The sequence below is a fragment of the Kogia breviceps genome, chromosome 11 (assembly GCF_026419965.1).
Source record: "Kogia breviceps isolate mKogBre1 chromosome 11, mKogBre1 haplotype 1, whole genome shotgun sequence".
NCBI classification, from domain to species: Eukaryota; Metazoa; Chordata; class Mammalia; order Artiodactyla; family Physeteridae; genus Kogia; species Kogia breviceps.
This window is the reverse complement of record NC_081320.1, coordinates 51,945,451-51,972,422: the sequence shown is the minus strand read 5'-3', so window position 1 is coordinate 51,972,422 and position 26,972 is coordinate 51,945,451. Positions and strand designations below refer to the sequence as shown.

Sequence of the window (26,972 nt, the reverse complement as noted above, 5' to 3'; positions counted from 1 at the left end):
TCAAGGAAAAAGAAAAAAAAATCCTAAAATTCACATGAAACAACAAAAGACTGAATAGTCAGAGTAATCCTAAGAAAGAACAAAGCTAGAGGCATCACACTTCCTGATTTCAAATTATATTACAAAATTATGATAATTTTTTTAAAAAACTTTTTAAAATTATGATAAAACAGTACTGGAATAAAAAGAGACACACAGGGCTTCCCTGGTGGCGCAGTGGTTGAGACTCTGCCTGCCAGTGCAGGGGACACAGGTTCGAGTCCTGGTCTGGGGAGATCCCACATGCCACGGAGCAACTGGGCCCGTGAGCCACAACTACTGAGAATGCACTTCTGGAGCCTGTGCTCCGCAACAAGAGAGGCCACGACAGTGAGAGACCCGTGCACCGTGATAAAGAGTGGCCCCCGCTCGCCACAGCTAGAGAAAACCCTCGCACAGAAATAAAGACCCAACACAGCCATAAATAAATAATTTTAAAAAAAAAAGACACACAGACCAACGGAATAGAATGAAAAGATCAGAAATAAACACATAATGGGTTTATAACAAAATAAACCCATAAATGGTTGACTAATATTTAGCAAGTGAGCCAAGAATATTCAACGCGGAAAGAACAGTCTTCAATACATGGTGTTGGGGAAACTGAATAGCTACACACAACAGAATGAAACCAGATCCTTATCTTACACCATACACAAAAATTAACTCAAAATGGATTCAAAACTCAAATATAAGACCTGAAACCAAAAACAGAGAGGAAAAGTTATTTTACAGTGGTCTTGGTAACAAATTTTTGGCTATCACAACCAAAAGCACAAGCAACAACAACAAAATAAACAAGTAGGACTACATCAAACTAAGAAGCTTCTGCACAGCAAAAGAAACAATCAACCTACAGAATGGGAGAAAATACTTTCAAACCACTTATCTTATAAACAGTTAATACCTAGAATATATAAAGGAGAGAGATTTCCCTGGTGGTCCAGTGGTTAAGACTTCGCCTTCCAATGCAGCGGGTGCAGGTTCGATCCCTGGTCGGGGAGCTAAGATCCCACACGCCTCACAGCCAAAAAAACCAAAACATAAAAAACAGAAGCAATACTGTAACAAAATCAATAAAGACTTTAAAAATTGTCCACATCAAAAAAATCTTTAAAAATAATAAAATATATATATATAAGAAACTCATACAACTCAATAGCAAAAAAATCAAATAACCAATTAAAAAACAGCAAATGACCTGAATAGACAGTCTTCCAAAGACAACATACAAATAGCCAACAGGTACATAAAACATGTTCAACATCACAAATCATCAGGGAAATGCAAATCAACTACAATGAGCTATCACCTCACGTCTGTTAGAATGGCCATCATCAAAAAGACAAATGATAACAAGTGTTTTTGATGATCTGGAGAAAAGGGAACCCTAGGGTACTGTAAGTGGGAATGTAAATTGGTATGGCCACAGTGTAAAACAGTATGGAGGTTCCTCAAAAAATGCAAAAATAGAACATGATCTAGCAATCCCACCTATGGGTACATATCCAAAGGAAATGGATTACTATCTCAAAGAGATATTTATACCCCCATGTTCAATGCAGCATTATTCACAACAAAAAGCCAAGAAATGGAAGCAACCTACGTGTCCACTGATGCATGAATGGATAAGGAAGCTGTGGTACATATATATAATGGAATAAATTCAGCCATCTGTGACAACATGGATGGACCTTGAAGGCATTATGCTGAGTGAAGTCGGAGAAAGACAAACATTATATAGTCTCACTTATACATGAAATCTTAAAAACCTGAACTCACAGAAAAAGAGGAGAATGGTGGTTGCCAGGAGAGTGGGGAATGGAAGAAATGGGATGATATTGGTCAAAGGGTACAAACTTCTAGTTACAAGATGAATAAGTTTGGGAATTCCCTGGCAGTCCAGTGGTTAGGATTCCATGCTTTCACTGCTGAGGGTGCAGGTTCAATCCCTGGTTGGGGAGCTAAGATCCTACAAACTGTGCAGCAGGTGAGAAAAAAAAAAAGAATCAACGACTACAACAGACTTCATCCGAACCTTGATTCAAATTTTAAAGGAAAAATTAAATAAAACTTTTAAAAATTTAGACTATGAGGGAAATTTGACCACTAGATGTTTTGTATTACATTACTCTTAATTTTTTAGTTGTAATGATGATATTGTGGTTATGTATTTTTAAATTATTTGTCTTTTAGAGAACTATACTGAAATATACACAGGTAACATGTAATACTTGGATTTGCTTGAAAATCATACAGTGGGTGGGGGAAAGGGAATGAGTAGGATACAAATGAAACAAAATTGTCTATGAGTTAGTAATTATTGATTGAGTGACAGATTCATAACTATCATTGCTATGAACCTTCCTACTTCTACACATGACTAAGTTTTTCTATGACAAAGTTAAAAAAATATTTATCAAGCATACCAAAAAATAAGATAACCACATAATCAAAACGGGGGGGGGGGGAGTAAGAAAAAAATGAGATTAATTAGTTATCAGACCTGAACTTTATAATACTAATATGTTCAAGATAGTAGATGTTAAGATAAAGAATTTCAGCAAAGTTCTGAAAACTATTAAAAGAGAATCAAAAGCTTTAGAATTGGGCTTCCCTGGTGGCGCAGTGGTTGAGAGTCCACCTGCCGATGCAGGGGACGTGGGTTCGTGCCCCGGTCCAGTAAGATCCCACATGCCGCGGAGCAGCTGGGCCCGTGAGCCATGGCCGCTGAGCCTGCACGTCTGGAGCTTGTGCTCCGCAACGGTAGAGGCCACGACAGTGAGAGGCCCGTGTACCGCAAAAAAAAAAAAAAAAAAAAGCTTTAGAATTAAAATATACAATAACTGGAATTAAGATCTCAATACATGGCTTTAATACTAGATTACATACAATTTAAGCAAGGTAAGTCAAAAATAAATATCTAGACTGAAGTACAGACACACAAAAGACAAAAGGATGGAAAATACAGAAGAGCAAAAGAGAAAAGGAAGATGATGAAAAACATGTAGCATTTATATAACTGGAATTCCAAAAAGTGATGAAATCATGAGGCAGGACATATACTTGAAGAAATAATGGCTACAAAACTAACTTTTTAAAACTCAAACCTGATTCAAGAATGAATCGTTCGCAAATAAATACAAAAAGAGACATAAGACACATCACAGTAAAACTCCTGAAGACCTAAGACAATGAGAAAATCTTAAAATCAGATAGATGAAGAAAAAACTTACCTTTAAAGAAGCAATAGTAAAACTGATGGCTGAATTCTCAGTATAAACTATTTAAGCCAAAAAATTTTTTAAATGGAATGACTTGTTGAAAGAAGCAACAGTACCCACAAATCTGTAATTCAATACCCTATTTCAGTGTTTGCTTGTCTGAAAATATATTTTATCTTCATTTTAAAAGACAAGCAAATATGGGAAAGATCATCCACAGCAGAACCACACTAAAGGAAATTCTAAAAGAAAAATGATCCCAGATGAAAGCCCAGAGATGCAAAAGAAAATGAACAGCAACAGAAAGGATAAAAGTGGGTAAATCCAAATGAATACTGACTTGACAATAACATCTTATTGAACTTTAAAAATATAAGTAATTAAAATACACTACAACAATAGTATAAAAGACAGGAGCAGAATAAATGGCATTAACGTATTCTAAGGCCTTGCTACCCAAAGTGTGTACTAAGGACCAACAACATCAGCATCATGTGGAAGCTTTCATAGTGTGAAGACTCTCAGGCAAAATTCCAGACTGCTTGAATTAATCTGCCTTTTTAAGAAAATCTCCAGGTGACCATATGTACATTAAAGTTCCAGAGGCATCATTCTAAAGTACAGCAGGTAGAACAAATACTAAAATAAATTCCAGTGTGAGAAATTCATAGTTAAGCAAGATTTAGGTAAAGAAGCAAGCAAAAAAATAAATATGAGTACAAGATGAAGGACTCAGTTTCACTTCTGTTGAATTTGAGGATGAAGGATACTTAAATAAAAATGTCTAGCACTAAGTTAAGGATATTGGTCTGACACTTGGAAAATCAGTCAGTGCTAGAAATATACTCCGAAAGATAATGAAGTCCTGGGAGTAGACTGAATCCTTAATTCAACCTCTTCATAATATACACAGCAAAGGACTAAACCCTGAGTAATCTCCATACCGAAGGGATTAGAGTAACAAAACCCTGAACAAGGAAGGGGAAAATTTTAAGATTATGCAGCCCAGCAGTTCTCAAACTTTGTTTTCAGGGCTCCTTCACATGCTTAAAAACTGAAAACTTAAAAGAACTTATGTTTAGGTGATTTATATTTATCAATATTTATTGTGTTTTGAATTAAAATTTAGGAATATTTATCCATTAGTTTATAAACAATAAATTCATTACCTGTTTTCCATTTTTAAAAAATCGGTGACTTGAGTGGCACTGTTTTAAATTTTTGAAAATATCTTTAGGGTCTGGCTTAATAGAAAACAGCTGGATTCTCATTAACTGCTTCTGCATTCTATATGCTGCCATATAGTTTTGGTAAAGCAAATAAAGAAAATCCATCCTTAAAAGATCTGAACATGGAAATAAGAGGACTATTTTAACAGCCCTGTCAGATAATTTTGGATATTCTTCGATATTACACCAAAACTCAATGACTGTTAATTTCTTTTTTTAAATTAATTTATTTTTATTCTTGTTTATTTTTGGTTGCGTTGGGTCTTTGTTGCTGGCGCAGGCTTTCTCTAGTTCTGGGGAGTGGGGGCTACTCTTCTTCATTGCGGTGCGCAGGCTTCTCATTGCGGTAGCTCCTCTTGTTGCAGAGCACAGGCTCTAGGCGCGCGGGCTTCAGTAGTTGTGGTGCATGGGCTTAGTTACTCCACAGCATGTGGGATCTTCCTGGACCAGGGCTCAAACCCGTGTCTCCTGCATTGGCAGGCAGATTCTTAACTTAACCACTGTACCACTAGGGAAGCCCCGAGTGTTAATTTCTAAAAGACAAGTTGCAATGTGAAATCTAAAACCTTATCAGTACTGTTACATTAAAATCCACTGATCTATCTTGCTCTCTGAATAGACCTTTTGCCCATAAATGATTTTGTAACATCATGCACTGGTGATATGGAAAATACTGGCTCACTAAGTTATGTAGATCTTTCCAATGTTGACATATTTCATTACACAATATCAAAAAATCATATCATTATTAATAGTTCCATCAATCTCATTAAAAAATCCATAAGTTTTGGGCAGCTGTCAAACTCACAGTGACAGGTACAAGTTTTCCAAATCTTTTTTCTTGAAAGCTCAGTTTTATCACTGGCAACTAACACCATCAGTCTTCTTTGAAGTGACATGCTTGCCTCATTCATTCCAGAAAATGCACGCCATATACCCAAATCTGGATAACCTCTGAGTCAATCATTCTTTCAAATAAAAATGGTGTTTCATGAAAAAAGCAGCTAGTTCAGCTTACAACTCAATCACGAGGGCACTTCCTTAAGAAAACCATCTTACTGCAGTAAACAGAAGAAATGCTTTATATGCATGTCTCATTTCATCACAGGATATTAAAAGACATGCACATAAGCTTTTGAGATTTAATAATATTAATATCCACTGCTTCATCAAAGGCATCAAGTGAATTTTTTTTTAAACAGCAAGTGCTTTGCAGCAAAGATTACATTAACTACTTAGTGCACTGTGTTATTTCCTGCAATGTGTTTTATCCACCATGCCTTTGCAGTACCAGTGAAAATATCAACCAAAAGGCAAATATGACTTACCTCTCAGACCCTTGAAAGGCTCTCTGGGACCCCCAGGGTCCACACATCAAACTTTGAGAACCACTGATGGAACCAAATGAAGATACAGATTTAATAATAAAGGGTTATATGAAACAAAACATATCCCAATTGAAAAGAAGGAAGTAAAACTGTTTCTATTCACAGATGACATGATCTTGTATAAACCCTAAGAAAGTCTTAAGGAATCACTAAAGAAAATTAATGAACAAGTTTAACAAGATTGCAAACTACAAAATCAATTGTATTTCTATACACTAGCAACAAGCAATGCAAAAATGAAACAGGGGACTTCCCTGGTGGCACAGTGGTTAAGAGTCCGCTACCAATGCAAGGGACACAGGTTCGTGCCCTGGTCCAAGAGGATTCCACAAACCACGGAGCAACTAAGCCCATGTGCCACAACTACTGAGCCTGCGCTCTAGACCCTGCGAGCCACAACTACTGAGCCCGCATGCCACAAGTATGGAAGCCTGCACTCCTCAACAAGAGAAGCCACCGCAATGAGAAGCCCGTGCACCGCAAAGAAGAGTAGCCCTTGCTCGCCGCAACTAGAGAAAGCCTGAACGCAGCAATGAAGACCCAATGCAGGCAAAAATTTAAAAACAATTTTTAAAATGAAACATACCAATTCCATTTACAATAACATCAAAAACAATAAAATTCTGAACTTCTCTGGTGGTTGAGTGGTAAAGAATCCACCTTCCAATGCAGGGAACATGGGTTTGATCCCTGGTCAGGGAGCTAGGATTCCACATGCTGTGGGGCATCTAAGCCCACGCACCACAACTACTGAGCTCACGCACCTCAACTAGAGAGCCCGTGTGCTGCAACGAAAATATAAATAATTTTTTTTTTAAAAGGAGACTTTAATGTGACATCTCATGACTTTAAAGAAAACAATAAAATTCTTCGGAATATATTTAATAAGAAGAAATGCAAAACTTATACTCTGAAAACTACAAAACACTGTCAAAAAAAGTTGAAGAAATCTAATAGAAAGACATCCCATGTTCATGGATCAAAAGACTTACTACTGTTAAAATAGTAATACTCTTCAGCTTTATCTACAGATTCACCACACTCTATCAGAATCCCAGCTGGCTTCTTTGTAAAAATTGAAAAGCTAATCCTAAAACTCATAAGGAATCTCAAAGGACCCAGAACAGCCAAACAATTTTGAAAAACAACAAAGTTAGAAGATTCACACTTTCCAATTTCAAATATTACTACAAAGCTACAGTAATCAAGGCAGAAGGACAGACATATAAATCAATGGAACAGAAATGAGAGTCCAAAAACAAGCCCATGCATCCACGGTCAACTGATTTTCAACGAAGCTGCCAAGATCATTCAACAGAAAATGTCTTTCTACAAATGGTGCCAGAACAACTGGACAGCCTCATACAAAAGGATGAAGTTGGACCCTTACCTCATACCATGTACAAAAAATTGACTCAAAATGGATCAAAGACCTAAATATAGGAACCAAAACTATTAAACTTACAAGAAAACAAAGGGGTAAGTCTTCATGCCTTTGGATTTGGCAATGGATTCTGGCAACAGACATGATACCAAAAGCACAAGCAACAAAAGAAATAAACTGAACTTCAACATTAAAACCTTTTGTGCTTCAAAGAACAGTAGTGATAAAGTGAAAAGACTACCCACAGTATGGGAGAAAAAATTTGTGAACTACATATCTGACAAGGGACCCATGTCTAGAACATATATTAGTGGACTCTGACAACCCAATAATAAAAAATAAATAACCCAATTAAAAAATGAGCAAAGGATCTGAATGGACATTTCTCCAAAGGAGATATACAAATGACAAATAAGTATATGAAAAGATATTCATCATCATCATTCATCAGGGAAAGGCAAATCAAAACCACAACGAGAGGGACTTCCCTGGTGGTCCAGTGGCTAAGACTCCACGCTCCCAATGCAGGGGGCCTGGGTTCGATCCCTGGTCAGAGAACTAGATCCCACATGCCACAACTAAGAGTCTGCATGCCGCAACAACAACAGAAAAGATCCCTCATGCCACAACTAAAGATTCCACATTAAAAAAAAAAAAAACACAATGAGATACCACTTTAAGCTCACTAGAATGGCTAGAATAAAACAGCCAAAATAACAAGTGTTGATGAGGATGTTGAGAAACTGGAACCCTATACACTGCTGAAGGGAATATAAAACGTTGCAGCATTTTGGAAAACAGTTTGGCAGTTTTTCAAAAAGTAAAACTGAGTTACTGTTTGACCAAGTAATTCCACTCCCAGGTACCTGTGAGAAGTAAAAACTAAGTCCATGGAAAATGTTTTACACAAATGTTCACAGAAGATTATTCATAAGAGCCAAAAGGTAGAAACAACCCAAGTGTCCATCAACTGATGAATGGATTTAAAAAAATGTGGGGACTTCCCTCCCGGTCCACTGGTTAAGACTCCACGCTTCCACTGCCGGAGGCATGGGTTCAATCTCTGGTCGGGGAAGATCCTGCATGCTACACGGTGCAGCCAAAAAAAAGAAAAAAGAAATGTACTATGTTCATTCAACATCGTATTATTCAGTCACAGAAAGGAATGAAGAACTGATACATACTCCAACATGGATGAATCTTGAAAATATGCTAAGTGAAAGAAGTTAGCCACAAGATATACTATAATTCCATTTATATAAAAGATTCAAAATAGGCAAATACATAGGGAAAGAGGACTGTTGCTTACGGCTGGGAGGACGGGGGATTTAGAGTGATAGTTAAAAGGTGTGGGGTTTCTTTCTGAGGTGATGAAAGTGCTCTAAAATTGACTGTGCTGATGATTGCATAATTCTGTGAATACAGTGAAAGCCACCGAGTTGTACAGTTTTAGTGGGTGACATGTAAGGTATGTACCTCAATAAAACTGTTATCAAAAATAAAGCAAAATAATTAATGATAAAGGTGTGTGAAAATTCCATTTATGAGAACAAGAAATAAAAATACCTAGGAACAATTATAAAGGAAACGTGCAGAATCTTCATAAAGGAAAAACCCCACAAAGTTTCACGAAGATTATATAAATGGGAAAGCACATTATTCTTCCTGAAGTGGCAGAATCAATACTGTTAAGATGTCAACTCATGCTCCTATTTATAAAACATTATGCAATTTCAATAAAAATTCCAACAGAATGTGAGGGGAGGAGGGCAGCACAACAACAAAATTCTGAAGTTTTATCTCAAGGAATAAATAACTTTTCACTAGCAATGTGGTTTACTATTTTCAGATACTAAAATATATCATGAAGCAACTAAATTAAAACCAAGCAATTAAATAAACAATTAAAAGCTTAAAAACAGACCTCCAGGAATATACTCAAAAATTCTGTATAAGACAGAGGTGGCATATCAAAACAGTGAAAAACTAGATGGACGCTAAGATCAATGAGTAACAGTTTGGAAAAACTAATATTAGATACACTTCATAATTTACACCAAAATAAATTCCAGATGGATTAAAAATTAAACAATTCATAAAAACTAGAAAAAAGTTTAACTGAATATCTGATCTCAGAGTGGGAAAAGCTTTTCTAAATATCAGTAGACTAGTCGTTATTAAAACTCAGGAACCAGAACTTCCCTGGTGGCACAGTGGGTAAGAATCCGCCTGCTAATGCTGGGAACACAGGTTCAAGCCCTGGTCTGGGAAAATCCCACATGCCAAGGAGAAACTAAGCCCGCGTGCCACAACTACTGAGCCTGCGCTCTAGAGCCCACAAGCCACAACCACTGAGCCCGCGTATCACAAATACTGAAGCCCACGCACCTAGAGCCTGTGCTCCGCAACAAGAGAAGCTACTACAATGAGAAGCCCGCACAATGCAAGGAAGAGTAGCCCCCACTCGCCGTAACTAGAGAAAGCCCGCACGCAGCAATGAAGACCCAACGCAGCCAAAAATAAATAAATAAATAAATTTAAAATAAATAAAGAAAACTCAGGAACCAAATATGTCAATACAAACAATGCAATAATCCTCAATATCTGAACTCTTGCAGGAACCAAGTAGTTTTGGATAGTGACTATATCTGTTTTTCCTCTACTATATGGATTTTTCAAAATATCTAATGCAAATAAACAAGCACTCTCAAATACCATGGGGTATAAATTAGTATAACCCTTCTAGTAGGGAATTTAGCAACAGAAACCTTAAAAGTTTCTACCTATTGACCCTGGACATGACCCAAATATCTATGCGCAAGGATATTTTAATTTTTTTTTCTTCACAGGAAAAACGCTAGTTAAATACATGATATATTCAAAAGACTGAAAGTAGGCTGCCATTAAATTCTGTTCTCAGATATACATAAGTAAATGAGAAAATGCTCCTAAAAAAAGCAAACAGTATATACGAAATCAATTTTTTATAAATACAGAAAATTAGCTGGAATAATATATACCACAGTTTTCATAAAACTTTTTACTGAAATAACCATTTCTCCAATTCCAATCATTAAAAAGAAAATTACTCAAAGATCAACCTAAATTCTATCAATTCCACGAAGCCTTCTCCAATCTTAGAAAACTAAACTCCTCCCACTGCACTTCAGCTATATATACTTTAATGGAATTTACCATGTCTTTTCATACCATTGTTTTTTGTATATTTCTTATGCTGGCACTGTGTTGTGTTGATATGCATTATCTTATTGAATCCTCACAAAATCCCTGTATTTATTTAAGTCGTTATTATCCTCATTTTCAAGTAAGTAAGAAGGCACTAAGAGATTAAGGAACATAACCAAAGCCAGAGATCTAACAAATGACAGGAACAAGACTTGAACTCAGGTCTGTCAGATCAAAGATCACTCAACTAGGGCTTCCCTGGTGGCGCAGTGGTTAAGAATCCGCCTGCCAATGCAGGGGACACGGGTTCGAGCCCTGGTCCAGGAAGATCTCACATGCTGTGGAATAGCTAAGCCCGTACGCCACAACTACTGAGCCGGCGTTGTAGAGCCTGTGAGCCACAACTACTGAGCCCGCATGCCACAATTATGGAAGCCCACGCACCTAAAAGCCCGCGCTCCGCAACAAGGAAGCCACCGCAATGAGAAGCCTGTGCACCGCAACAAAGAGTAGCCCCTGCTCGCCACAACTAGAGAAAAGTCCATGAGCAGCAACAAAGACCCAACAGAGCCAAAATTAATTAAATAAATAAATAAAATTTAAACAAGCAAGCAAACAAACAAAAAGAAATGGTTTTCAATTTTCCGAACTGGACCCAGAAGAATGACTCCTGCAAAGAAGGGTGAAGAGAAGAAGGCCATTCAACCATTCTGGTTAGCAACCAGAGAATATACCATCAACATTCACAAGTGCATCCAGAGTCAGTTTCAAGAAGCGTGCCCCTCAAGCACTGAAAGAGATGCAGAAATCTGCCATTAAGAAAACAGGATACCCAGCTGTGCACACTGACACCACACTCAACAAAACAGTATGAGCCAAAGAATTAGGAATGTCCCATTCTGTATCCATGTGTGGTTATCCAGAAAACACAATGAGGATGAAGATTCAATAAACAAACTCAGGCTTCCCTGGTGGCACAGTGGTTGAAAGTCCGCCTGCCGATGCAGGGACACGGGTTCCTGTACCGGTCTGGGATGATCCCACATGCCGCGGAGCGGCTGGGTACGTGAGCCATGGCCGCTGAGCCTGCACATCCGGATCCTGTGCTCCGCAACAGGAGAGGCCACAACAGTGAGAGGTCCGCGTACCGCAAAAAAATTAATTAATTAATTAATTTAATTTAATTAAAATTAAAAAGATCACTCAACTATTATCCTACTGCCTCATCTGTATTGTACTCTAACCTTCCTTAAGGGTAGATATACATCTAAATGTATCTCTATCTACCACAGCATACAACAAATGCTTTACATGTATAAAATATTCAATATATTTGTTATATATTGAAAAAAAGTATTCAAACACAAAGACTTAAGGTAAGACACACAAAAAATAATCAAGTCAGTAAACAGAATGTTAAGAAATGGTTTTGGAACCATAATTCAGAAAGACTCATGTACCAAAATGTTCATTGCAGCTCTATTTACAATAGCCAGGACATGGAAGCAACCTAAGTGTCCATCAACAGATGAATGGATAAAGAAGATGTGGCACATATATACAATGGAATATTACTCAGCCATAAAAAGAAATGAAACTGAGTTATTTATAATGAGGTGGATGGACCTGGAGTCTGTCATACAGAGTGAAGTAAGTCAGAAGGAGAAAAACAAATACCGTATGCTAACACATATATATGGACTCTAAGGGAAAAAAATATCATGAAGAGATTAGTGGGAGGACGGGAATAAAACACAGACTTACTCGAGCATGGACTTGAGGATATGGGGAGGGGGAAGGGTGGGCTGAGACGAAGTGAGAGAGTGGCAGGGACATATACACACTATCAAATGTAAATTAGATAGCTAGTGGGAAGCTGCCGCATAGCACAGGGAGATCACCTCTGTGCTTTGTGACCACCTAGAGGGGTGGGATAGGGAGGGTGGGAGAGAGGGTGATGCAAGAGGGAAGGGATATGGGAACATATGTATATGTATAACTGATTCAGTTTGTTGTAAAGGAAAAACTAACACACTATTGTAAAACAATTATACTCCAATAAAGATGTTTAAAAAAAAAAAAAAAAAAAGAAATGGTTTTGGAAAAAGATGTAGACTTACTAGAGAATGGACTTGAGGATACGGGGAGGGGAAGGGTAAGCTGGGACAAAGTGAGAGAGTGGCATGGACATATATACACTACCAGCTCGGTGCTTTGTGACCACCTAGAGGGGTGGGATAGGGAGGGTGGGAGGGAGGGAGATGCAAGAGGGAAGAGATATGGGGACATGTGTATATGTATAACTGATTCACTTTGTTATAAAGCAGAAACTAACACACCATTGTAAAGCAATTATACTCTAATAAAGGTGTTAAAAAAAAAAAAAAAGAAAGCGGCTGGGCCCGTGAGCCATGGCCGCTGAGCTTGCAAATCCAGAGCCTGTGCTCCGCAACGGGAGAGGCCACAACAGTGAGAGGCCCACGTACCGCAAAAAAAATAAAAATAAAAATAAAAATAAATAAAAAATAAACAAACTCTAGGGACTTCCCTGGTAAGACTCCACGCTCCCAATGCAGGGGGCCCAGGTTCGATCCTTGGTCAGGCAACTAGATCCCGCATGCATGCCACAACCAAGAAGTCCGCATGCCACAACTAAGACCCTAAATAAATAAATATTTATTTAGGTGCAGTGCAGCCTAAATAAATATTTTTTTAAAATACACTTATAAAATAAAGACAAACTCTATACATTGGTTACCTAGGTACCTGTCACCACTTTCAAAAACTTAGCTGATGTGGATGAGAACTAACCATTGACTGTCAAAAAAAAGTTACAAAACTGCCAAAAAAAAAAAAAGGTTTTCAGTATAGCACAGTGTACTAGATATCTGTGTGCTTGCTGTCCAAAAACAATTTCACCTTCTTCATAATCACAACATGCCAAATTTCTTTTGGGGTAACACTTACCGTTTTTTAGCTATGAGGTTTGGTGGGATCAGCTTCAGGAATAGGTCATCAGTTTAAGCCAACCAAAATCCATCCTCTTTGAACTATACTTCAGGAATAAGGCCCATGATAAAAACATGGGCCAATGATCTATGAAGCACCATCTGCTAGCCAGGTTTTGGAAAAAGCAGCTTCCTTGTTCTTGTACAGTAGGTTTAAGAAGAAATTCTCTCTTTTTTGCTCTGCGTAGTATAAATATGTGATTTGCAAACAGTGTGGCATAAAGATCGTGTCCAGTAGCTATTTCTGCTACTCTGAGAAGGGCCAAACTAAGGTCAAAACCAAGGAAGCACAGCAGAGCAAGCCACAGAGAAATGAAGTCTTGATAATGTTATGAATCTGCAGATTAAGAGTAGACCACACTAGGAGAAAAGGAACCCTCCTACACTGTTGGTGGGAATGTAAATTGGTTCAGTCACTATGGAAAACAGAATGGAGGTTCCTCAAAAAACTAAAAATAAGGGCTTCCCTGGTGGCACAGTGGTTAAGAATCCTCCCGCCAATGCAGGGGCCATGGGTTTGAGCCTTGGTCCAGGAAGATCCCACATGCCGCGAAGCAACTAAGCCCGTGCACCACAACTACTGAGCCTGCGCTCTAGAACCCACGAGCCACAACTACTGAGCCCGCGTACCACAACTACCAAAGCCCACATGCCTAGAGCCCGTGCTCTGCAACAAGAGAAACCACCACAATGAGAAGCCCACACACCACAATGAAGAGCAGCCCCCACTTGCCACAACTAAAGAAAGCCCGTGCGCAGCAACGAAGACCCAATGCAACCAAAAATAAATAAATAAAGTAAATAAATTTATTTTTTAAAAAAAACTAAAACTAGAACTACCATATGATCCGGCAATCCCACTCCTGGGCATATATCCCAACAAAACTAATTCAAAAAGATTCATGCACCCTTATGTTCACAGCAGCACTATTCACAATAGCCAAGATATAGGACAATGTAAATGTCCATCAACAGAGGAATAAAGAAGATGTGGTATGCATATACAATGGAATACACCTCAGCCATAAAAAAGAATGAAATAATGCCATTTGCAGCAACATGGATGGACCCAGGGCTCATCATACTTAGCCAAGCAAGTCAGAAAGAAAAAGACAAATACCACATGATATCGCTTATATGTGGAATCTAAAATATGACACAAATAAACCTACCTACAGAACAGAAACAGACTCATAGTCATAGAGAACATACTTGTGGTTACCAAGGTGGGGTGGGGGGATGGACCAGGAGTTCGGGGTTAGTAGATGCAAACTATTATATATAGAATGGATAAACAGCAAGGTCCTACTGTATAGCACAAGGGACTATATTCAACATCCTGTGACAAACCATAATGGGAAAAGAATATAAAAAAGAATGTATATACATGTATAACTGAATCACTTCACTGTACAGCAGAAATTAAAACAACACTGTAAATCAACTATACTTCAATTAAAAGACAAAATCAAACAAACAAAAAAAGTAGACCATACCAGAACATAGCACACATCTGCACTGCTCAGTTATGGCTTTTAAAAAACTTTTTCTTTCTGCCAAATGGGGTGTTCTTTCTGGTTCTTGCAACAGAGTCCTAACTTGGGTTCAAAAACTAATTCCCAATCTTAGATTTTTAATCCATAAGGGTTAATCTCAAGGGACATTCAGGGAAAAAAAACAAAACAAAACACAACTTAACAAAATGAGGGTTTTGGGGTTTTTTTTTAAATCAATGAAGCACCTTTTTATGAAGGGGGGTACTGAGCAAGACATCACAAAAGCAAAGATTGACAGTACTTGAAATGTCCCCCAAATTTGGAAAAACTACCACATCCAGCCTACCCTCATCTTCCATTAACCACCTCCAGTGATCTTCAGCTTTTTCAGATATTTTAACAGATACATATTGATCCTAGTATGTGTAGGCACTGTGAAACTCAGTTAATGTAAGCTAGTCGCAAGCACAGAACTTGTAACCCTGTATAATAAAAAGACATTGAAGGGAATTCCCTGGTGGTCCAGTGGTTAGGACTCTGCGTGTTCACTGCTGAGGGCGAGGGTTCAATCCCTGATCAGGGAGCTAAGATCCCACAAGCCATGCGGTGCAGCCATAAAAATAAAAATAAAAACTAAAAAGGGCTTCCCTGGTGGCACAGTGGTTGAGAGCCTGCTTGCCGATGCAGGGGACACAGGTTTGTGCCCCGGTCCGGGAAGATCCCACGTGCCTTGGAGCGGCTGCCGCTGAGCCTGCACGTCCGGAGCCTATGGTCCGCGACAGGAGAGGCCACAACAGTGAGAAGCCCGCTCACCGCAAAAAAAAAAAAAAAAAAAAAAAAAAGACATTAAACAAGTAAATAAAAATAAATACATAATTCTAAATTGTGTTAAGTGGGGACTTCCCTGGTGTCGCAGTGGTTAAGACTCCACACTCCCAATGTAGGGGGCCTGGGTTCGATCCCTGGTCAGGGAACTAGATCCCACATGCATGCCACAACTAAGGAGCCAGCACAACCAAATAAATTAAATAAATAAATAAATAAAAATAGTTTAAACTGTTGTAAGTGCTATGAAGGATAAGAACTTGAACTACTTTAGACTGGATGTTCAATAAAGGCCTCTCTGAAAAATTAAAGGCATAGAAAAGTGATTAAGTTCCAGGGAAAAATAAAGGCTCAATGGCAGTAAAGAACATCACTGAAAGAAAACAAAGCAAGCAAGAGGATGAGGTTAGCAGTGCCTATGTCATGCAGAGTCGCACGCACAAATTGTGGTAAACTATTCCACTCTCCTCATTCCCAGTAACTATTCCAACCAGTTAAAGGCCCAGTTCATCTTCCACTTTCCTTGAAACCTTGCCTAATCCACTCTAGCCAGAATTAATCTCTCTATAGTCCCTTTGTTTTTCATGAGTTTCCCAACTCCCAGAGTCAAGTTCCTCTTCATTAAAAAAACAAAAACAAAACAGCATGGTTAGAGAAAAGTATGCTGAGTAGGAATAAACTAAATTCTAGTCCTAGCTCTGCTACTTACTAGCTGTGTAACCTTGGCCAAATCATTCTATTTCTCATGATTTTTATGAGGTGCCATGAAGATATGTGAAACTGCACAGTATTCAAATAGCTTCAGAAGCTGATTGTCACTGTATTGTATATAATTCAACACAGTATTCCAACTGCATAAACACTGCACTACTACCTATAATACTTGAAAACAGTTCATATGGTGCTGGCTTTTTCAGCACCAACACTGTTAATGGTTTTCAAGCTTATTTATAAAGCAGCTACACCCTTTGCTCCCCCCCAAAAAAATCTTACATGCAGCCCCCTTTACAAAACAGATCAAAATGAGCTTTTCATCTTGAAACAGATTCCAAAGTCACCCTCACTCCCCTGAAATAGGGACAATGCCACACGCCAAGGAATAGCTTAAAAACTGAGGCTCATTACTATATATTTTGAAGAAGAAAGAATTACAGACAAGATTCTGTGGCTTGCCGCCAGTGATGTCCCTTAAAGTTACCAAAAAAAAAAAAAAAACCTCATTTTTTTCACAAGGATAGCTTCAGATTCTGTCAAGTGCCTTCATGTAATCAAAATATGTCATATCTATAGTGATAGTTCCATGTTTTACCATATTTACTTCTATATCAAAATAAAATGACATTGGTTTAACCTAAGTTACTAATGCCACATCAGTTTTTTACTATCCTTTCACTCTTTAGTAAGTGATTAATTATTTAATAGTGGCAAGTTTCTCTTATAGCTTCCAAAATAACACTTGCCAATTTCTGCTTTTCTAGAAATTTAATAAGCTAAAGGTTCATTATCACACACAACCATAGCTCTATCCCCTTCACTCAAAAGAATCTGCCATTCCTGAAGATTTTTAACTCTTAACACTACTAGTAAAGCTCTCATTATTCCTTACCAATCTAGAGGTCAGTCTCTCTTAATGTATGATTTATCCTGAGGGTTTGCGGATTCCTCTTAGAAAGGAAAATAAAAACAAACTATTAGAGTAAAATAACATTCTGCTGATCACCACCCTCTAATATACCCACCCAAGCAGTGGGTCCACTATCCCCTTATTTATCCTACTTTGAACACAACTTCAAAAGCTCTATTGTCTTAAGCATTTTCATGCGTCAATTCATTCTAAGTTAGTGCTCTTACTACTGCTCTTATACTTCTACATTCATCACTGGTTACTGAGCGTTTCCCAATAATCAGAATAAAGTGCATGAGTCTGGCAGCAAAGTTACTCAGAATAAAAAGTCCCTTCCAAATTTGTCTTATGGTGGTTTAGAACCAATACATTGCTAAAACAGCCCCACAGACCTCAGAATCAAAATAAACACTTTAAGATTATGATGGCTTTACACTCATGCTCTAATGCTAGAAGGATAATTTTTAAGTTTTATCATGTTGCCAAATTTCCTTTCCAGATATGCTGCATGAACTACTCAGCAATGTGATTTCAGAGGCTATATTCAAGGTGATAATCAGACTCTTACAAAGTCATATAACAACTCAAATTCCCATCATTAGAGGACTGGTTAAGTTACAGTTTGACCAAGTAATGGAATACTACACTAAAGCCATTAAAAATGATAATGTAAGTGCATATTAACACATAAAGGTAGCTACATCTTATTAATAAAAATAATATAAGGACTTCCCTGGTGGCGCAGTGGTTAAGAATCCGCCCGCCAATGCAGGGGGCCCTGGTCTGGGAAGATCCCACATGACATGGAGCAACTAATAAGCCCATGCACCCCAACTACTAAGACTGCACTCCAGAGCCAGCCACAACTACTGAAGCCTGCACACCTAGAGCCCGTGCTCCACAACAAGAGAAGCTGCCACAATGAGAAGCCCACGCACCGCAACAAAGAGTGGCTCCTGCTCGCCACAACTAGAGAAAACCCACGGGCAACAGCGAAGACCCAACTCAGACAAATAAATAAATAAATAAACTTATTTTTGAAAAAAAAAATAATATAGAGTAACATGTAATCAGTTTATTTACATGAAATAGTGTATCTGAGGAAAGAGAAAAGAATGACTTAAGAGATGTTTACCAAAACATAAACGATTTCTGTGGTAAACAGTTTCGGTTATCCTAATTTTCTTTATTATTTTCTGCACTATTTGATTTTTTTCTAAAAAAGCAGGTATTCTTTTTAGAATGAAAAACAACAAAGCTACTTTCATTCTCTTCAAAAAGACTAAACACACTGGTAGAGAGATGAGTAAGCAACAATAGATGTTCTTAAGTTTTCTCTTGCCACCAAACACTACAGATGATACCTGCCCAACATGTTCCAAGAAAGTAAACCAGATTATAATGAAGCACTCACAGCTAAAGATTACACCTAATTTCCAATACAGGAGAGCTCATCATGTGGTAATATTGAATCAAAACTCTTTTGGTTGCACATTAACTCAAATGGTATGTACAGGGGAGACAGCTAAATAGGAGCACTAGCTTCAGTATTAGAAAGCCACCAGGGGAACTTCCCTGGTGGCAGAGTGGATAAGAGTCCGCACTCCCAATGTAGGGGGCCCGGGTGTGATCCCTGGTCAGGGAACTAGATCCCACATGCATGCCACAACTAAAGGAGCCCTGGAGCCACAACTAAAGAGCCTGCCACAACTAAGACCTGGTGCAGCCAAATAAATAAAAAAGGAAGCCAAGAGGGTATTAACTTCTGTCTCTGTATAGAGCTTCAATATCAACTATTTCCAAAATTTTGCCCCAATTCTCTTCTGCAAATAGTCTCCTCCACTTGCTCTGTGTTTCTGCTCCTTCACATCAGCTTGCCAAAGCACTCACTCTAGTTCAGCTACTCATAGTTACCTGGCTCTTTATTTTTATTTATTTATTTACTTTTTATCATCATCATCTGTCTACATTCTTTTACCTTGTTCCTATAATCATCTGCTTTTGTCTGTGGGGAATCTTTTTTTTAATTTATTTACTTTATTTATTTATTTTTGTCTGTGTTGGGTGTTCGCTGCTGTGCGAGAGCTTTCTCTAGTTGTGCCCAGAGGGGGCTACTCTTCCTTAAGGTGCACAGGCTTCTCACTGCGGTGGTTTCTCTTGTTGAGGAGCATGAGCTCTAGGCACACGGGCTCTAGAGCACAGGCTCAGTATTTGTGGCACACGGGCTTAGTTGCCCCACAGCATCTGGGATCTTCCCGGACCAGGGCTCGAACCCGTGTCCCCTGCATTGGCAGGCGGATTCTTAACCACTGCGCCACCAGGGAAGCCTTACCTGGCTCTTTAGTTCAAACATTCTGACGGGAAAAAATGTGATTGATAGACAACAGTCCCACCAATCCACCAGGTCAGGAGTCTATTTGGAATCCAATCAGCGATGGTTAGTGAGAAGGGCCTTTCAGGGGATGTAAACTAGGTAAGGTCCCTAGAAGAGGTTATATCCAGGGCAGGAAGAGAAACCTGCCTCTTGCACAGTAAAAAAAAAAAAAAAAAAAAAAAAAAGTGCAAGAGGATGGGCTTCCCTGGTAGCGCAGTGGTTAAGAATCCACCTGCCAATGCAGGGGACACAGGTTTGAGCCCTGGTCCAGGAAAATCCCACATGTCATGGAGCAACTAAGCCTGTGTGCCACAACTACTGAACCTGTGCTCTAGAGCCCGCAAGCCACAACTAAGCCCACGTGCCACAACTACTGCAGCTCGTGTGCCTAGAGCCCATGCTCTGCAACAGAAGCCACCACAATGAGAAGCCAGCACACAGCAATGAAGAGTAGCCCCCGCTCACCGCAACTAGAGAAAGTCCATGCACAGCAACGAAGACCCAACACAGCCATAAATAAATAAATAAATTTTTTTTTTTAAAAAAAGAACACAGTTGGTTAGGGTGGATACTTTTTATAAGTACATACCTACTGATTTATGAATAAGCAATATACGTAATATAATCTGCACCTTCAGCATAATTCATCCACAAACTCTCATATCTAAATCACTACTGACAAAAGGTCCAAGAACACAGAGCCTAGGCACTCATATTCTTCTACAAAAACTTTTCATTAACTAAAATATTCACTAGGCACCTACTCTGTACGAGGCACTATATTAATACTGGGAAAAGAAGAAACAAAATATGACCCTTGACTTTAAGGAATTCAGCATCCAGAAAGAGAGGCTGTTGTCTATTTAAAAAAAGGGGGTGGGGGATGGTCTGTAACTTAAGTACGTATTCTTTTTTTTAATTAATTAATTTATTTATTTATTTATGTTTGGCTGACTTGGGTCTTCATTACTGCCCGCGGGCTTTCTTTAGTTGCGGTGCGTGGCCTTCTCATTGCGGTGGCTTCTCTTGTTGTAGAGCACAGGCTCTAGGTGCACAGGCTTCAGCAATCGTGGCTCGTGGGCTCTAGAGCGCAGGCTCAGTAGTTGTGGCACATGGGCTTACTTGCTCCGCAGCATGTGGGATATTCCCAGACCAGGGCTCGAACCTGTGTCCCCTGCATTGGCAGGTGGATTCTTAACCACTGCGCCACCAGGGAAGCCCCATTATTAAACATATAAGAAACATTAACACGTTTCATGAATATAGTGCTAAACCTAGCTATCAACAGCTATCACTGACAATGCAAACAGTCTATTAAAAATCTACTACACACTGTAGTGCTTTACGGTTTATAAGTTACTTTATAAAGATATGAGTTGAAATTGTATTATGATCTTTGAAAAATAGTACTTCAAATAGTAACTGTTTTAAGAGTATATATTCTTACCAAGATTAATTTACCAAATTAAAACTTTTGGTAATTTGGTACTTTGTATTGTAGTAAAATCAAATTTCCAATTTTAAGAATCAGTTCAAATTTCAAAATTAAACGTCTATCAAAAACTGTTGTTACTAATGATTATTTCATGCCTATATACTTATATTTTTAAAAACCCCAGAAATGTGTAGTTTACTAAAGAGCTCATTGCTAACAACATTAAGATATATAAAGACATTCCCATTCAGCTACATTTACCACCACTTTTATTATTTTTTATTTTTATTTTTTTGCGGCCACTGTTGTGGCCTCTCCCGTTGCGGAGCACAGGCTCCGAACGCACAGACTCAGCGGCCATGGCTCACGGGCCCAGCTGCTCCGCGACATGTGGGAGCTTCCCGGACCGGGGCACGAACCCTTGTCCCCTGTATCGGCAGGCAGACTCTCAACCACTGCGCCATCAGGGAAGCCCCACTTTTATTATTATTATTATTATTTTTTTTTTTTTAGGAGAAGGAAAAATTTACTACTTGTAGCAAGTAAGGTGAACACCAGGGATCTTTCCCAAAGCAATGTCTCTACCACCACTTTTACATTCTTTCTACAATTACCACAGAATTATGCCCGAATTTGTGAAAACACATAAAAACTTAGTAATTTTTTACTTTGCCATTCAGTGTACTCACAATGTCTTCCATTTGAATAGATCACCGTAAAGTTTACACAGCACAGCATAATGGTTAAAGAGCATGGGCTTCTAGAAGACGTGAGATTAAGTCCTGTGCAAATTCTGACTCCACCAAATAAAGTCATGTGACTCTAAGCAACTTATGTAAACTCTAAGCCTTGGTTCTCTTATCTAAAAAGGGTGATAAAGTACCTACCTCAAAGAAAGGAAAAAGTTTGCAACACAAATGGCTCAATAAAGTATACTTTAAAAATAAAAATACAAATACTGATGGAGTATCTTGAGTTCTAGCTTAGATCTGACTACTAACTAAGCAGGTGACAGGTGATTTTTAGCAAACCACTTAGCCTTTCTGAGGTTCAATGTTTTCACATTTAAAATTGAGATACTAGGGAATTTCCTGGTTGCCCAGCGGTTAGGACCCTGCGCTTTCACTGCAGTGGGCCCAGGTTCAATTCCTGGTGAGGGAACTAAGATCTAGCAAGCTACACAGAAAGGCCAAAAAAAAGAGATACTAATACTTGCTCCTGCCTATCACAAAGGATAGTTAGGAACAACAAATGAATTGCCCATTTAAAACATTTGGTAAAGTGCTAATTCACTAAACACACAGAGTAAAATCCACAACATACAAACGGTTTAAAAGATGGATGTACATTTAAAGCCATTTTCACTCTGCTCTCGAGAAATTTACCCCACCAAGGCAAAGTGACCTCAATTTACTAGTTGAGCTAGCAATGCTGATGGCCCAAAGCATAATTTCAGGCCTCCAGCTCCTCAACATCCAGAAATGCTTTTAGATTTAGTAAAACAGCTCACAAAGGTAGCTATAAAAGTAGCAAATATACAAAGTCAACAGAACAAGCAAAGGAATATAAACTTAAAATTATTTCCTAAACTGAATGCAACCCCACAAACTGATAGATACAAAGTTCACTCAATACATTCCACATTTTAAAACATCTTCCTTATTAAAAACACAGCACTGAAAAAATATGAAAACTCAAATATGTTAGTACTGTTGAAACTGGTTATTCTAACACTAAAGCCAAATGCTATTTTCAAATGTAATTTCAAGTTTTAAGATACCTGTCAAGACTACTAAAAAAGGGTATAAGAAGGTCCTTATTACCGAGTCCTTACCAGGTTCCATGGACATGCTTCAATCTACAGGCAAAACGGTACTGTGTCTGAATACCTGTATATGTTTCTATGCTGAGAGCTTCAGATTCTCAGCAGGACTAGAGGTATAACTGGTAATATTAATATTCTCATCAAAAACTTATGACATAGGAAGCTATTTACTATCTTCTGTCATCAATTTTTAGTTTAACTACATTACATTCTGCCAGATTTTAAAATAAACGTTTCATAGGAAGTCCTTAACCTTATCAAAACTGAGCATATCAAATATAAAGCTATACTATCCACATCATATCTACCTTTTAATTTAAAACACATAGATTATACACTTACTGGTGTGTCCAGTAAGACTTCTTTAGGTTTGATCAGTGTTTGTAAATTTGACAAGAAATAAGTTTTTGGTATTTTAATTCTATCCAACGCACCACCTAAAGATATACTAATTTTATTTATTCTCTTGGTTAAATTGTTATGGGGAGTTATATTGAAAGATGAATTCTGAGCACATTATTTTGGGACTTTAACTCTTAATTTCTAATCAAGGATGAATTGATGCTCATCTTTGCACAACCTATGGGGGAAAAAAGGACAGACTTAATATATAATTATTGTGAGATTACAAGAAAGATTTATAACCTACATTAATTCAACAAGTTTTATCAAGTTCCAGCCATTATGCTCCAACCCAGTCATGGATAAGTGTTACCATAATTAGATATAGTAATACCCTCTGCTCTCAGGGAACTTGAGCATCTTATGTTTGAGATACAGGAACTACACAAAGGGAAAAGGAAAACAACTGTAAAAGAACTGGGGTCGGGGGCAGTGGAGAAGCAACTAGTCATAGCTTGGTATAACCAACCTACAGATAAAATTACTGAAGTAATTTCTTTTTAAGGAAGCTTCACTGTCAGATTAGAGTTTAAAGGGCAAATTTTTAAATTGAGCTTTACAGGAAATATTAAGAAACAAAGTATTTTTCGAGACCATTGGCTTATACACAAACAGAAAATCCTTCTTATCTGTTCATTAAAATAGGTTTCTTAAAGGGTCTGCATGGCCAGATTTTGTGAACCTGGTTCAATTAACCATATTTAATTAAAGGTAACAAAAGCTAAATTTCTAACTCCATAAATCGATTGCATTTTTGAGTGCTTCTAGACAAAGTTCTAACGGTTTCCCAAATAACCTTCAACAGAACGCTTCATTATGTCTCTTTTCAAAAGGTAATAAGGATTAACAAACTTTAGTTTCTTTAGATACTATGTTTAAAATTAATTGTCATAGTTAGGTTTTAAATAATTTTTAAACACCAACAAAACTATTAAAAGCAGTTTTCTCCTAATATATAAAATAGCAAAGCTATTCATTTTCCAGTTTCAGAAAAACCAATCCATAATCACACAACTGACATATGAGACATTTAAAATAGAGTTCACTGAAATAAGTACTAAGGAATTAAGTTTATCATCATTTCATAAACCACCTACACCAAAAATAAAAGTACCTCAAAATAAATACAAATAACCTTAAAATCCTAGGAAAATTTGGAATGACACAAATACTGTATAGTTTGAATTTGTGCAAAAGCCTCCTTCCACCTGTCAGGAAGTAAATACAGAGTTGAAAGTAAACTAGAACCCTTCCACTTTTATTATTGCCTTTGGTCATTAAAGTAAAATTCAAACACAAACAAGACTACACACTTTATAATCAACTGTTTTTAAGAATCGTATTAGAAAATAGACAACTTGGAAGTCTTTCGAAATACCATACCACACACAAAACACAAATCCGAAACCCACAAAAGGTGTTCGTAAGTGAGCATTTTCTCAAAAATCAACTTTTTGTAAATTAATCTTTTATCTAATTCAACTCGTCCAACTAGGCCTTTGGGCCCAGAAACAGTTAATTTGCAATATGTCTTGTTTCTTTAAGCTAAAATACCGTCTTACAAGGGTCTGGAGTAAAATAAATGAAAGGAATCTAACTAGAAAAGAGCAGTGCACGCTCTGTAATAAAAGCATACGGAATAAGGCCTTTCATTCCAGGAGACAGGCCATGACTATCCCGGGATGGTACCTGTAGTAAGTACAGTGCTCTCCCTAAGAGAACAGAATTTACCATTAAAACGACGAATGGTACACTAAGAAGAAACATCATTAACTAATTTTTTTTATAAAGATTCCAGTCATCACTATTAGCTCATTTTCAGCTATTTAAGGTTAGTGCAAAAGGTTTAATACAACCCACATACACCCAAGAGACGGGAAAACCACCAACCATCTCGCAGGGAGTTTAATGAAAATTAGCAGGTAAGAGGCCTAGGCAGCACGCTGAAAATCAAAGAGGGCGGCCGGAGGGTCCCGACTACAGAGGAGAGCCTCGTCCTCGAACCCCACCTCTCCTCACCTTCCCGGCAGGGCGAAGGAGGCGAAGGCTCATTAGTGCCTACGTTAATTGACACCTGTAATGAGGAAACTTTCCGAGAGTGGAGACCGCTAAGGCCCGGCCTGGCCGGAGCTCCACGACGGCCCCCTCTTGGGCGCCCAGGTAACCGGGCCGGACTGGGCCCGAGGCGCCGCGGCGGCCGCGCCACCGCGCACCTTCCCGGGGCGCTAGGCCCGCACGCCGCCCGGCTCGGCCGTCGCCTCCCGCAGGCCACGGCAGCTCGCGGAGGCCGGAGAGCGACGCGGGGACCCCAAACTGTGCACCCCGACAGGCCGCCGCCGCGGCTACTTACTTTCATTTAACACCTCCACCAGGTCTGCGCAGTTCTCGCACATCGTTCGGCCGCCGCCGCCCCCCCCCTCCCCCGCTTCGGATCGCACTGACTGATCCCGACCGGCGGGGGGGAGGGGAGAGAGGCGGAGGAGGGGGCCGGCCGGCCGGCGGGGCGGGGAGGCGACGAGGGCGGGCGGCGGCGGGGACGGGGCGGGGAGCAGGAGAATGGGGGAGGGGGCCGGCGGTCCCCGGAGCGGGCGGGGGAGAGGAGGGGGGCGAGGGGAGGTGCGCAGGCCGGAGGGGCGCTGAGGCGCCGGCGGCGGGGAAGGGGGGGGAAGGACGGGGGGAGGGGAGAGGGAGGGAGGGGGCGGGTGGGGAGAGAAGCAGCAGAGTCACTTCACCGACCAGACGCCGCGGCCACCGCCGACGCCGCCGCCGCCATTTTAATAGAGCGTTCGGGCTGCGCTCGGCTCTTTCCGTCCGGGCGAAGGAGCCGACAAGAGGCGCTTCGCGCTCTCATTCCTCCGCCTCCCTCCCTCTCTTCGCCTCCCGCCCTCCCACCTCCCCCTCCGCACACACGCCGCACGCCCCACACCCCGCCGCGGCCAGCTCGCCGCCCTCCCTTTCCTCTTCCGTCGAGCTTCCCCGCCCTCGATCCACCCCCTCCGCGCGCTCGCCCACCCCGCCCAGCCCGGATCTCTGTCAGCGGCCGGAAGGGAAGCGCGAAGCCAGCGCGGCCGCGGGGGGAGGCCGGGTGACTCGAAGAAGATGGCGGAGCAAAGGGCTGGTGGCGGTTGCGCGGCGTCGCCCACCGCGGCTACTCCGCGAGCCCGGAGGCTCAGCGAGCGCCGGGTCGCGAGCGCCGCCCTTTCCCCCGCCCCTGCGCTTCGCCATTTTAACTCCGGGTCCCCGAGGGGGACTTGGTACTAATTTGTCCCTTCCCCCTCCCCCGCGCTCAGGCCTTTGGGGTGCGGGAGGCTAGAGTTCAGGGGAGCTGGCAGGTGCGACGCCGCAGCCCAGGTGGGGGCTCGCGGCGTTCTCTCCGCGGGGTTTTGTGAGAATGGAATAGCCTGGGGCCGGCTTAACCTGCAGGCGTGTTTTCCGCCAGCCTCTAGTGTGTGTGGTTCATCCGTCCTCAAGCAGTAAGACACCTTGATGTGACTAGAAATGGCGGAGTGAAGTGTTCGCACCGCATCTCCTCC

At 39.9% G+C, this 26,972-nt stretch overlaps 1 protein-coding gene and 1 pseudogene across 5 annotated transcripts in view; one reads left to right on the top strand and one right to left on the bottom strand.

Moving 5' to 3' along the window:
- Nucleotides 1-26,280, bottom strand: part of USP34 (ubiquitin specific peptidase 34) — a 238,339-nt gene extending 212,059 nt beyond the window's left edge. For 4 of the 5 annotated variants that reach the window (XM_059079238.2, XM_059079242.2, XM_067007549.1 and 1 more), the window contains exon 1: nucleotides 25,790-26,280. In XM_059079238.2, the coding sequence (XP_058935221.1) occupies nucleotides 25,790-25,832 (43 nt within the window). In that variant the 5' untranslated portion in view covers nucleotides 25,833-26,280. The remainder of the gene's footprint in view (nucleotides 1-25,789) is intronic. The other variant, XM_059079239.2, reaches the window with a different exon arrangement.
- LOC131765720 (large ribosomal subunit protein eL31-like) lies at nucleotides 11,114-13,260 on the top strand (annotated as a pseudogene).
- Nucleotides 26,281-26,972: the final 692 nt, after the last annotated feature.